The sequence below is a fragment of the Lutjanus erythropterus genome, chromosome 20, assembly GCF_056507025.1.
Source record: "Lutjanus erythropterus isolate fLutEry1 chromosome 20, fLutEry1.hap2, whole genome shotgun sequence".
In the NCBI taxonomy this organism is placed as follows: domain Eukaryota; kingdom Metazoa; phylum Chordata; class Actinopteri; order Lutjaniformes; family Lutjanidae; genus Lutjanus; species Lutjanus erythropterus.
The window spans coordinates 18,398,265-18,411,389 of NC_139336.1; the positions used below are offsets into that span (position 1 = coordinate 18,398,265).

General features: G+C 39.9%; 1 protein-coding gene across 1 annotated transcript; it reads left to right on the forward strand.

The window, feature by feature from the left end:
• The first annotated feature begins 1,710 nt into the window (after positions 1-1,710).
• On the forward strand, positions 1,711-11,357 carry LOC146308359 (uncharacterized). Its single transcript, XM_084746174.1, has 3 exons — positions 1,711-2,711; positions 7,103-7,243; positions 10,552-11,357. The coding sequence occupies exons 1-3, from the start codon at positions 2,642-2,644 to the stop codon at positions 10,737-10,739; spliced, it is 399 nt and encodes a 132-aa protein (XP_084602300.1). The 5' UTR covers positions 1,711-2,641; the 3' UTR covers positions 10,740-11,357.
• The last annotated feature ends 1,768 nt before the right edge of the window (positions 11,358-13,125 follow it).

The following is a 13,125-nucleotide window of genomic DNA, read 5'->3' on the forward strand; positions in this document are numbered from 1 at the left end:
GCAGGCATACAAATATGGTTCAGGACCAGCCAATGTAATATAAACATGATCTGCAAATTTGGCAGACATCTCATGTTTTGCTGAGTTCATGTTTATTCACTTTACATGGAGCTAAAATTAATGCAGAATGTTTGCAGACTGAGTTAGTGTCATGAGAAATCATTAAGAATCTGTGAGAAGTACTCCAACTCCATCTCTAACATAAGAGTGTGTTTTCAGAGCAGTGGGCTTTTGTTTCTGGAGTAACAGCTTTAACTTTACATTGACAGACAACTGACAGAGTTATGAAAAGCTGATCAGCTTGCAGTTCAGGACTCGTCGTCGTCACCTGCAGGCGACCTGCCTGAACTTCAAGCATTGGGAGGAGGAGAAAACAACTTACTTCAATAGTTTGAATTTGGACTGCAGTTCCCCTTTTTGAAGGCTAGGGTGTTGCATATTTCACCTTTAAGCAAACAAGATATAATGTATTAATTAATGAGCTTTTGGCGCTGGTAGCCGGATTTTTAGACAGAGCCAAGCTAGTTGTTTTCTCCATTTCCAATTTTTGTGCTAAAATAAGCAAAACATTCCCTGGATTCCTCATATTTAATTCAAAGAGGTCTGTCTACAGGTAAAGAGTACTACAGGACATGCCTACAAGACACACACCTAAAATTGTTGGAGTTAGGCAAAACTACAACTAATGTTAGGCACAAAAACAATTTGGGCAGGCTTAGGAAAAGATCATGGCTTGGTGTATTTGTTGTGCTGTACGGTGTGTTGTGTAGTGAAGTGGATGAGTCTGGATACAGATGACCCTTCATATTTATGAAACATCGATCTTCTCATTTACACTTAAGCAAATTAAGTGTATTTTATCAGATGTCAAACTATTTAATCTGAGTTCTCTCCCAGGTTTTTCTAATGGAAACGCCCACTCAACCATTAGCAAAAAGCAGAGGTGTAGGTTAGAGCCCTCGTGTCCTTCCCTCCTTTAACCTCAGGGTTTTGTATGTATCAACACCATCATGCAGAGACCTGCGTCGGGTCAAAAGGAAATTTGTGACGCTAAAATATACAGAGCTCCAAAATTTGAACGTTCGGATTTGAATATTTAAGGAACACTGCTGAGAAGCCACAGAATGATATAAAGACCTAATTAAAAAACAAAAAATATGGATCTGCCCTTTAAGGTTACAATTCACACATACACACACACACACACACACACACACACACACACACACACACACACACACACACACACACACACACACACACACACATGACTATTGATTAAAGCCAAGCTTAAAACAGCATCTTTTCCTCCCTCACCTCTTCATGCAAGCACACACACACAACTGTCCACATGACAGTTTCTACCTACCATATGCTTCACACAGATAGTACACACTGCTGGCATTTCTGTCCTCTCGCCCTGTTTTTTCTTTCACACACTCACACACATAAACAATGAGTCATGAATAAAAAGCACAGAGAGGAGAGAGAACACACGCAGCTGCACACACTTACAAATAAAAGGAGGCACCTATATGAGTGTGTGTGTGTGTGTGTGTGTGTGTGTGTGTGTGTGTGTGTGTGTGTGTGTGTGTGTGTGTGTGTGTGTGCAGAAACATCAAAAATATGAACTGGAAGTCATGATGAGAGGCCATGAAAAAAATAGCTGTAATCAAAACATATGTGCAAAAATCTGCACTCGCCTCTGTAAATATGTCTTAATATGAATGACAGCGATCATTGGCAGCCATCTATCAGGCTGGACCATATGTTGCTTTGGGTGGGGAGGGAATGAGGGCTTACCGCAAAGCCTGCCTTATCCTCTGGCATTACAGTCTCTAAGAAAGGATTTACTCTTTAATTCTTGATTAGATAGAATTTTCTCCCCAGTGTGCGAGCGCAGTGATACACCGCGCAGAGATAACCTGCCCCATTGGGAAAGTGTGTGTGTGTTTGTCTGTGTTTGTCCTTTGGCAATGCTCCCTCCACATACACGCCAACCTGGGCCCTCCCCACCAGTGTGCCATCCCATTTAGTGCCTGGGCTTTTAACACATTGTGATAGGGCTATTATTAGAAGAGATGGATTATCAATCAGGAATTAATCCTGATTGATGTGTTTGGGACCACACTCACTGCTACACTGTTTGTTTTCATCTGTGTGATGAGAGAAGGTGGTTCTTCCTCTTTTTTATCTTCAGGGGCTGACATGAGAGAGGATTTTAGTGATCAAACCAGCTTCACCTACTCAGGACGTGAGAAGACCACTGAGGAAGACACTCATTTATTTAGTTCCTCTTCCTCCCCCTCATCTCTCTGCCTGCCTGCCTGCCCGCCTGCCTGCCTGACTGGCTGGCTGGCTGGCTGCTGGGCTGACTGACTGCCTGCCTGGATGGTTGGCTCCCCCTCTCATTGGACTCTCACTGCCACTTCACTCACACACACTGCGTTGAGCTTCGCTGAGGAGGCTGGGGTGGAGGGAGAGAGGCACAGTCGGGCTTGCTCAGGCTTTGGGGAAGTGGGAGCTCTGCTAGATTTCTCTTTCTGTCTGTTTCTGTGGACTATTAGATGAGAGCAGAGGGAAATATCTGGCTCTCGCTCCTCCAGCACTGACCTCTGACCATCACCACTGTGCTGCATCCATGACTTTACATACCTGGCTGGTGTATGGACTTGGATTTATCTTGGTTTGGGCACTCTGCTTGACACAGGGTGAGTAGGATGGATTTTGGTATTGAAATATTTGGAAAAATGTATTGAAATGTATTTTGCAAAGCATGGAGACATATGAAAAGGTTGTGTGTGTGTACATGTGTGTTTGTGTGTGGGTGTGTGTGCGCACGTGCATGTGGAGATTTGTATGTGACAGACAAGAAAAAGTCAGCTGAGCTCTAATGATATCACAGTAATCCTCACTTACTACAGCCTTTTGCAGGGAACATAATTAAAACATACTGTACATCCATACAGGTGATATATCACATGCGGTACAGGATATAAATACAGTAAAAATATTGTAAAAATCAATATTAAAATAGCACAGCAGTAGAAAAAGGCTGGCGAAACCAACTGAATGAATCACATCAATACAATGAACATGCATGCTGAAAGATGAGTCCAATATATATACCTTTGTGCTGCATGTAATTGACTTGGGAGTTCAAAGCTATGCCTCCTAACAATAGGTTATATCCATAGGTGGCACACTAAATTTCCCTACAGAGCAATAACAATTGACCTGACTTGGCTTGGCTGCAACCTTTGTTTCAGCACAGAGACCACAGCAGAAGAAGAAGAAGAATAGGGGGAGTGATGTTGTGCGCTTTGCTCAATTTGTATCTCGGTGTTTTGGTCTGAGTCAGATCACCTCTGATCCCAAATCCAGACCAGAGGGTGAAGTGAGCTCCTGGACCGATTAATGATGTGGCGTTCATAAATAGGGCAACATCCATGAAAGGCGGGGAATGAGGCAACAAATAGCTGGACATAGATATAATTGCAGTGCAATATAGTTAATATAGAAAATAGAAAATTTTTTAGAAAAGGTGGTAGTGATCATATCGAGAGGTTTTAATGAGTCATAACCAAAGAACAAACTGTCTGAGGACACTGAGCTTAATACCACATTAGCATACCTATTATGTATCACATGATTCTTGATTACAGCAATAATCTTGCATTAATAATTAGTGTCTACTATGTTTAAGGTGCCTTAAAACCTAATTTTGAGCATCACTTTACTCTAAATCTTACCGCAAAAGCAAAACATATTAAAATATAATGAGACAGAAATTCAGTAATAAAATGAAATCCTAATGTTCCCATGATAATTGTTAAAATCCTTCTTGTCTGTCAGCTTATGTTGCTTATTTTTCCTTTCTTTCCTCTTAAAATGTTTCTTATAAAATGTATAAACCATATAATAGCATTATGAAAATAATTGGCTCAATTCTGAAATGCAGATGAGCTTTCCAAGCAGATTTGCATGCATGTTAAACATGCTCAAAACCCATTATTGATTAAATCAGATTTAGGTCACGATATATTTTGATATATACAGAATTAATTAACATTTGCAATGCATACTGGGAGAGGATCTGGTTATTATAAATGGCACTGTGCCATGAAAGCTGAATTTCTTGCCAATATGTCCTCATTATGTTGACAAATGCTCACACTGGGCAGTTTTTCAGTGTGTAACAATGTCACCTCACAGTGAACTGATAAATCGGATTGTTAGCCAAAGGTAAACGACCACTCCACATTTTTCTTTTTAATTTCCACAGCCATTTCCCAGCTCTAATGAACTCTTCTAATATTTATGAGAGCTTTGACTGCCTGGTGTATCACCAGCAGGGGAATATGACACATCCCCCTAAAGGCTGGCATGTGCTCACTGTCCCTGTGAGGCTTTACATTGATTCCAGCAGATTTCTAAAGTGATTTTTGTAAGAGCATTTGCCCGGGATTAGTTTGCTCCCGAAAGCTCCATCAGAGCTTTTGGTGGGCTATTTAACAGAGCCGAGGCAGCGAGAGGCTCACGTCCGCTCTGTGCCCTCACACTGAGTCCACAGGTTTGCACAGATAAAGAGGGAGGATTGGTTTCAGCCAAAGCTGATCTTCCATCTTGTGTGTGTGGGATTTTGGAGGTCAGGCACAGGTGTGTGAGTGGTCTGAATTCACGGACAATCCTTTTAAGCTCTGGTGGATTTGTTCTGTTTGGGCTTAGCCTTCTACTTTCTTGAGAGAGTTGGACATTTGGGAAGTGAGGCAAGTGGCTCAGGAGAAGAGGGAGCTGAAGATGAAAGAAGTCTTTGGGGCATTTCATTTCTGAAAGTTCAATTGTATCATGATCCGATGTACAGGAAGCAAATCTTTTTTGGCAAAATATCATGTTAACTGAATCTATCAATTTTAGGCCTCAGTTGAGAGGAAAAATAAACACCAGAGTCTAGCTGCATGTTGATTTAGTTCCTCTCAAGTCCTCCTCAGCTCTGTAGCTTCCTCCACTTACAGGGTGCTGAGTGGTAGAGACATAGCTTTGAGATCACAAGCTGGAGCTGGCAGGCAGACGGCTTGGGATGGGGTGTACTACTGGAGGGTGAGTCACCCTTAAGAAGAAGCTGGAGAAGAAGAGAAGAGAAGAGAAGAGAAGAGAAGAGAAGAGAAGAGAAGAGAAGAGAAGAGAAGAGAAGAGAAGAGAAGAGAAGAGAAGAGAAGAGTCAATTATCATCAAGATAAGAACAAATACCAGACTCCAAAGCAATGTTCCTCACTGAGACCGGAAATCTTGACACTTTTGAGATGCAGGATTTTTAAAAATGAGCTAATTTGCACTGTTCATGTGCTGCTTAGCTCCTGAAAAAAAGGACTATTTGCGTTAACACCATATGAACTTTCCCAAGGGACTAGAAACCTTTGGAGGAACTCAGTGTGTTTCCACTGCAGGGACCAGGGTCTGAATTAAAGGAGCAATATGTAGGACCCCAGCATTCAAAAATGACCCACGTGGTCCAAGTAATGAGTTGGAGCAATTGATTGTATATTAAATAGGTTCTGGACTGAAATGTAAATGTCAAAGGAGAAAATGCTGGCTGTAGCATTTTTGTTGGGGAAGCCAGTATTTCAAGCTAGCAAGCTTCCTTAATCTCTGATGACGTATCATGGTCATTTTATGGGGAGAGACAGTGGGGGAATGACACACAGCAAAGAGCTGTAGGAGGGAACTGAACCCACAGCCTGTCCTGGAGAGGACTAAAAGCCTCAGCACATGGGGTGTATGCTCTACCAACTGATCTAAAAAATCTGCAGCCACGAACCAGTTAGTTTTTTTTACCATGGAGGTCAAAAATGAGGACAGAGTCAACCTTAGTGAGCATATATGCTGAGGACAAAATGACAAATGGCCAAACAAAAGGTTGGTCGAGGTTAGATGTCTACCACACCGAAAAGAGTCTGGCAGTTAACACTTTGACTTTTCAAACCAATGTGTCGCACAAGTTGTAATTACCTGAAATCCAAAAGGACCAGATTCTGTGATGCCAAATATTTTGATGCACCAGCCAAAAAAAAAAAAAAATTGAATGTGCCTCAGAAAAAAAAATAAAGGGAATAGTTTGCTAAAATTATTAACAAATTAGTAGTATATGGTATAAGATGTTGCAGGAGATAAGGTTGTCAACATAGCAAAGTTTGTTGTCATGCAACCTACTGTGACCAACCTGGCAAAAAAAGGGATAGTCAGTATTTTTTTTTAAAGTGGAATTGTAGTTATCCATAGTGCATTAACTATAGTAGATGATGGTTGGCACACCCCAAGTTTGGAGGAGCTAAGCAATGTACTGCCGTGGACAGGGTGTGCAGAGCATAACCTTGATGTCTGACAGCATTTTTTGATGGGATGCTGTTGTTATACCTTTAAAACAACCAGTCATTTTACCTTGCCGACCACAGAAGTTGCCTGTACACTGCTATCTTGATCTCTGGCTTAGTTTGTTTGTGTTACTGTGTGATTATGTGACTCTGAACTAACCCTTTAAAACACCACAGTCACACAATAACGCAAACTCATCAATCTTTAAGGCAGCTAAAATACATTTTGCTGCTGACCCTGACCCTGCCGCTTCTCCAAACTTGGGACGTGCTGACTGTCATCTGCTGTCCTCATACAACCCCAATCCGAAGTATCACTTCAAGTTGTTCTCTCTACACTGAATATTTTCAAATATCCTGTCCCTTGAGGTGTCAATCTTTTCCTGGATGTAGAACAATTCTGTGCCAGACAGGTCTTTGGCTAATCTGTTAATTTTTCAAATCTTTCCTCTTAATATTTGAAAATGAAATCTCTAAATCTTAATATACACAATCATGGCAGCAGATGTGAGCATCTCCCAGGGCTGACCGTAGATTCTGTGTGGATGCTCTGTCTGTAGTGCATAGGCAGGTACAGCATGATTCACACTTGACGGTGTTCCCATCATTTTAAGAACACAAATTTCTTGGCATAATCTCTTGGCATTTCTTGTGGTTTTACACTAACAAGCACATCATCTTAAATTGTGCCTTAACAAGTTGACGTGTCCTGTTCTATCTGTCCCCTGCAGTCAAGGGGCTGCAGTGCTATGGCTGCAACATCATCCAGGGCCAGAGGTACGTGGACGTGGGCTGCTCCAACCCAGAGGTCATCACCTGCGCCCACTCACATAAAGGCTTCAAACACCGCTTTTGCATCAAGACAGAGAGCAGTGAGTAAACCTCCATGATGAGCAATATTTAACGACTAATAAACTTAAATCATATTCGCCTTTTTATTCTCTTCTCTTCATCCTCTAACTCAGCGAGCTAATGAATCTGAGTGTGATACTTATTTGAAGAATATTAATGGTGAGGTAGAAGATTATAAAATCACGATGAATTCCCTCTGGCGTGCCACTGGACATTGGCATAATCATTTTTAATCATACTTTCATGTAAACGTTCTTTGTCCGCTGATGTGAATATTCTATTGCACTGAGGAGAGTTACATAACCCTACTTTGGTGTGCTTTGCTGAGTAAATTATAAGTCATTCATTGTTTGATGTGAAGTCAAATGGAGGATGTGGACAGCCTCGACAGGGTAGTGATGGCCAGATGAGTAGTTCTGCTGATATCCATGGAAGCGTGGACGATCCAGCTGTTCCTTCGCTTGATGTCTAAACTCAGTTCGCCCGCTTTGAAAAGGGCTGATGAGGCACCTTTTCCATCAGCTCACAGGAACGGAAAGCTCAGACAAGGACTGACAAGAGCTCATCAGACACAGTGTGACAAGCACTTTGTCAAAATCTTGAAGCAGTGTCTTGGTATTAATCTGTGGCCAGTCAGCCTGTTAATCTTCATGTGACCCCGCCAAACCCAAATCTAACAGATGCTGGAGCTCCATAAGAGTTTTATAGAGTTCTAGTTCCCTTTGTCCTCAGTTACATGACATTCTGTCCTTTGTCCCTAGCCAATCCAAAACCCTTCTCTCCTAAACATAATGTCCTCTCACTCCTTCGCTGTCTCCAACCTATATTTAAGCGTGGCCAAAAATGTCTAGACAGGGTAGATCAGTGTTTCTCAACCATAAGGGTCGCAAGATCATTTCCAGGGGTCACCAGATGGTTGTGAAGGATAAAAAAAAAAACATAATGTGGCAAGCAGCTCGGCATGTGAGCCAGTAAACAGCTCTCAGTGAAATCAGGGACTACTGCTTCAAAAATACTTCAAGAAATGTTAGAACCATAAACCAGAAATTACTAACCAAATCCACCATTCTCTGAGCAGATGCAAACACTGACTAGAAAAGTGCACTTATTAGAGTACAGATCTTCACCAGGCATCTCGAAAAGAATATTTGGATGTAACACCTTTGTAAAGACCAACATTTTAATTGATTTTGTCAACATAAGTGAATTGTGTTATGATCAAAAACATGTTTTGTGAGGCCACAGTGACTTTTGACCACCAAAATAGAAACACTTCATCCTTGAGTACAAGTAGATGTTTGTACCAAATTTGAGGAAAATCACACTGAGCGTTCCTGAGATACTGTAAAGTTACAGTGACATTTCATCTTTGACCAACACAATCTAATCAGCTCAACGTTACGTCCAACTGGCAATTTGAGCCAAGTTTGACGAAATTCCCCCAAGGTGTTCTTGAGATATTGTGTTCATAAGAATGGGATGGACATGAGGTCACTGATGAACTTTGACCACAAAAATTGTATCAGTTCATACTTGAGTCCAAGGAGATGTTCGTAGCAAATTTTAAGAAATCCCCTCAAGGCGTTTTTGACATGTCATGTTCATAACAGTGAGATGCTCCAAAAACATCATGCCTGTGGCCACCCCTGTCGCCAGCGTGGAGCCATAAATAAAGGTTTTCCGAAAATTGTGAATCACAGTGATTCTTCAGCATATATATACATATATGTGAGGAAAATAACAGGCTGAAGCTGGGGACAAGCTTCAGGTCTGTTGGTCATTCACATACACACATACTCACACAAGCAATCGCATGATCCTCTCCAGGTTTACGACTGGCTTAGTCGTGCTAACTATTCAGTCCAGCACTTGGCATGATGGGGTATGAGGACCATATTTTATTATTATTGCTTTGTGTTTTTTCTTCATAATAGACTGATTGACTTGAATATTCTGGCGACTCGAAATGGTTGAGAACCGCTGGTCTATAATAAGAATCATTATAATTTAAATGAATAAACTGGGCTTATCTTTTCAAGTTGGCCCTGCTGCTCTCACCTAGAAAACTTCCTCACTCTTCATTTTCAGCTTGGATTTTAAAATGACAGTCATTTGTCAAGGGGATTGAAAATGACAGAGATGTTGTCAGGTGGTAATTGAGTGCGAGAAGGTCATCAGTAAAATCTTATTATAGAAATGACTTTAACTGAACTGAACTGGAGTAGGGCTACAACTTTTATTTATTTAGAATTTACTCATGATAAGAATTGCTGCTCTTAGATTCAAATTAGGGGTATACCGATACTGACAATAACTGTGATATTTAAAAAATTAAATACTGATATCATGTTAATAATTCACATATGATAATATCATGTACATATTGTATGCTCTTAAATCAATACTATTTCCTTCTATTATTGCTTTGTTTCCCGACTTTTTGTACAATTATGGTCATAGAGTCATTCTCCACTTCCCTGTACTCATAAGTTAAAGATAAATTATCCATCGGTATTCTAAGTTTATGGGTGTTGACACTGTTTATTGGAAGATCATTATTTTATTAGTTGGGTAATTATCCCATTCATTGGTTCTGCCTGCACAGAGACCTTATTATTTATAAATCAGATTATTGTACGTTTTAATTCCGGTTGTTTAAGCAGACAGAATTTAGAAGAGTCAAAGTGAATGAAAAAAAGATACTAAATACAACATTAGGTTCATTAAAACAACAAGCTGCTTCTAACTTAGCATTAAAATTGTGCATTGCTTTTTCTATATTTTTGAACATGCTTGCTCTCAAATTGTGCAAAAGGAATAAAGTGAAAAAATAAGGTGTACTGTTGGCTCTTTGCATCCACCCCATCAGCCCTTCACTTTGTTCATCTGGCCTTTCCAATAAAGTAATTAAATAGATCTGCTGTATGCACTCTGGACAATCAAAATATGACACAAACAGTGTTGCAGTAATTATTGGAGGCCCGTTATCAGTACAGCGTTTTTTCTTCAAGGCTGCGTGACAACCAGAAATGACAGTCTCCAGTGGATTTGTAGCTCTCACATAAATTTGGATTAAAATAATGCAGATTTTAAATCTGAATTCTCCGTCAGTGCTTCCCCATGCAGCACAAAATGTACTGTTTGTCAGCAGCTTGGTTTCTTAGCTGTGAAGACATCCTGTGGGCTGTGCCTGTAAGATCTCTAAATGTCTTCCTCATTACACGCTTGCAGTATTTGGTGCTTATTTATGCTTTTTTTTTCTTGCTGAGCCAAACAACAGCTCGTCACTCTTCTCTGACTGTCTGTCTCCCTCCTCCTGTCCCTCTAGCGGCCCTGGGTATCGTCCTGACCAGTGGTTGTGCCACATCCAGACACTGCCAACAGCAGGAGCTGCCAGGGGTTCGTATCCACTGCTGTGACTCAGACCTATGTAACAGCGCCCCCTCCTGGAATCTAAACACACTCCACTACATCGGTGCACTTTTCAGCCTCTTGCTGCTGAGGATGTGGTTGTGATATGGAGTCAATCTGGAGTGGAACATAACACCAGTGGACTATGGGAGAAACATTTTGTATTATAACTCTCATTTCCTCCCTTAGCTGCTCATGTTTAGGGCTGAATGAGAGTTTGAATCAGTGTGATGTTACTGGAAAGCACCTTGAAATCGTAGTTTTTGTCACTTAGTCAGACCAGTGGCAAAACAACTCTGAATCTGATCAAAATAATGATGAAAATAAACTGATGAAGACATCAGTGAATTTATTGTGCACATCCACTCACTCAGATGTAGTACAGTTTATAGGATATTATGGGACATTTGTTGCCCTGAAAGAAAGATCTTTGTTTGTCAGTTCATTAAAAGCTTTGTGTAAAAATCAGCAATGCGGATACACACTGAATTCATTTTTTTTTTTATAAAGGCTTACATCCACTTGTACTGTAAGACATATATCCATGTTATCTGTTAAGGAGTTCATCATCTTTCTCAAATCTCTGTGTGCAGTATGTTTATAGGCCATTTAATTTGAAAATTAAAGATATTTTTTTTAGTTTGCTCTCCAGTTCTCCAGGCTAAGCTTGGGAAAGCACACTGCATGTGGTTCTGTGTAGGATTATAAGAAATATTGAACAGTGGAAGCATGTAATGTTGTGAATTACTGTATTAAAATGTTTCATATTTTTCAAAAGAAAATGCTTTGAACTGTGTGATTTTTGTTAAACCAAGAGGCACCGTTACATCTACACAATTTCAGAGCAATCTAAGTTTACTTGACATGTGAGAATGAAACTGCAGGAAGGAGTTCATTTTCACTTCCTGTGTCTGCTTGGTGACATTACAGGACAGCCACTAATATCACATTTATGTTCCAGTATATCAAATGTAGACCCAGGACATCTCAAGGACATCCTCCACCAAACAGCTAAAAACATTTCTGAATAACTTAGTAGGCATTAGGTCAAGAGCACATGTTGCAAAATAAGGTAAACCTACAGGTGTTAAAATGTTTAAAGGGACACACCTCCCTAAAACCAAAATAGATATTTTTCCTCTTACCTGTTTTACTATTTATCCATCTAGGTGTCAGTTACAATTTTGAAAATATGTCTTATCTCGAATCTAATGGAACTAAGTGGTACTCGACGTGCTCAAAGTGCAAAAATGAAAAGGTTTCAAGAGTTCAACATCTGCACTTCTTTCCAGAAATCATGACTCTGTTACTCAAAATAATCCAAAGACCTTGTTGTGAGCAGTTTCATGTAGGAAATATTTTTTCCTCTTTTTCTATCTGCTTACTAAAGAGTAAGCAGGCAGTCCCATCTAGTTCCATTACATTGGAGTGAGGAAGGACATCTCTACGTCTGATATCTCTAAAACCCAGCAATTCACACCAAAACTATCTATCGCAGTACAGGTAAGAGGAATATATTTTTGAATTTTAAATCAACTGTCCCCTTAAGTACAAAGCATTCTTCCCCAAAACTACTCTGAGTATTATTTACTTTTTAACCACTGATGTTTTATGCAGTATCATTCAACTGAACTGGGTTTTGTTGTGAGGTAGGTTGTCAGGAGGCTACGGTCAAGACCTGCTTTATATGAAAAGTGAAATAACTTCTGTATAATTTGGCCTTACATAAACAAAACTTGACTTGAATATGAAGTGCCTACATATAACCATTCATTAACTTTATGTATTTTCTCAAATATGGACCCCAGGAGTATTAGTTGTTCCAGGAGGTAACAACGAAAGGCGATATTATTATATTAAGGCTGTTATTATTAAGAGCAATATTATTTTTAGGCCATATAATATTGTAGGTTGGATGAATCTGCTAGGCCAGTAGTTTTCAAACTAAAATCCTTGTGTGGGTTGTAGGACGTCCCTAGCAAAAGAGGAATATTTGAGCTTTTAACTATTATTACTTTTTTTTGTAACTTGGAATAATAGTTTGCTGTTTTGATTGATTGTAATTTATTGTGATCTTTGATCGCCTGGCTGTTTTGATTGATTGCAAGTTATCCTAGTTTGATCACTGATTGAATACAAAACTTCTTCATGATCAAATATAAAAACTGAAAAAATACTCTGAGTATTTCCCTTTAGAAAAAATCCTCTCAAGTTGGGGGTCTGTGGTCTAATATTGAGGGGGTCTTGAGATGAAAAAGTTTGTGAACCCTGCATATTAGGCTAAACCTCACATCTCTGAATCAGATTGATATAGGTTTCTACAGTCTACATTAAAGGAAAAATAGGACAGTGAAACAGCAGCTCAGGTGGAAAGTACCTGGACACAAATCAATCAGGTCGAAGATCAATGCCTCAATCTTGAATCTCATAAATTCACCTGATGTTTTCATAATCTGATACTGCACTTAATCAGTACTATGATATACCAATA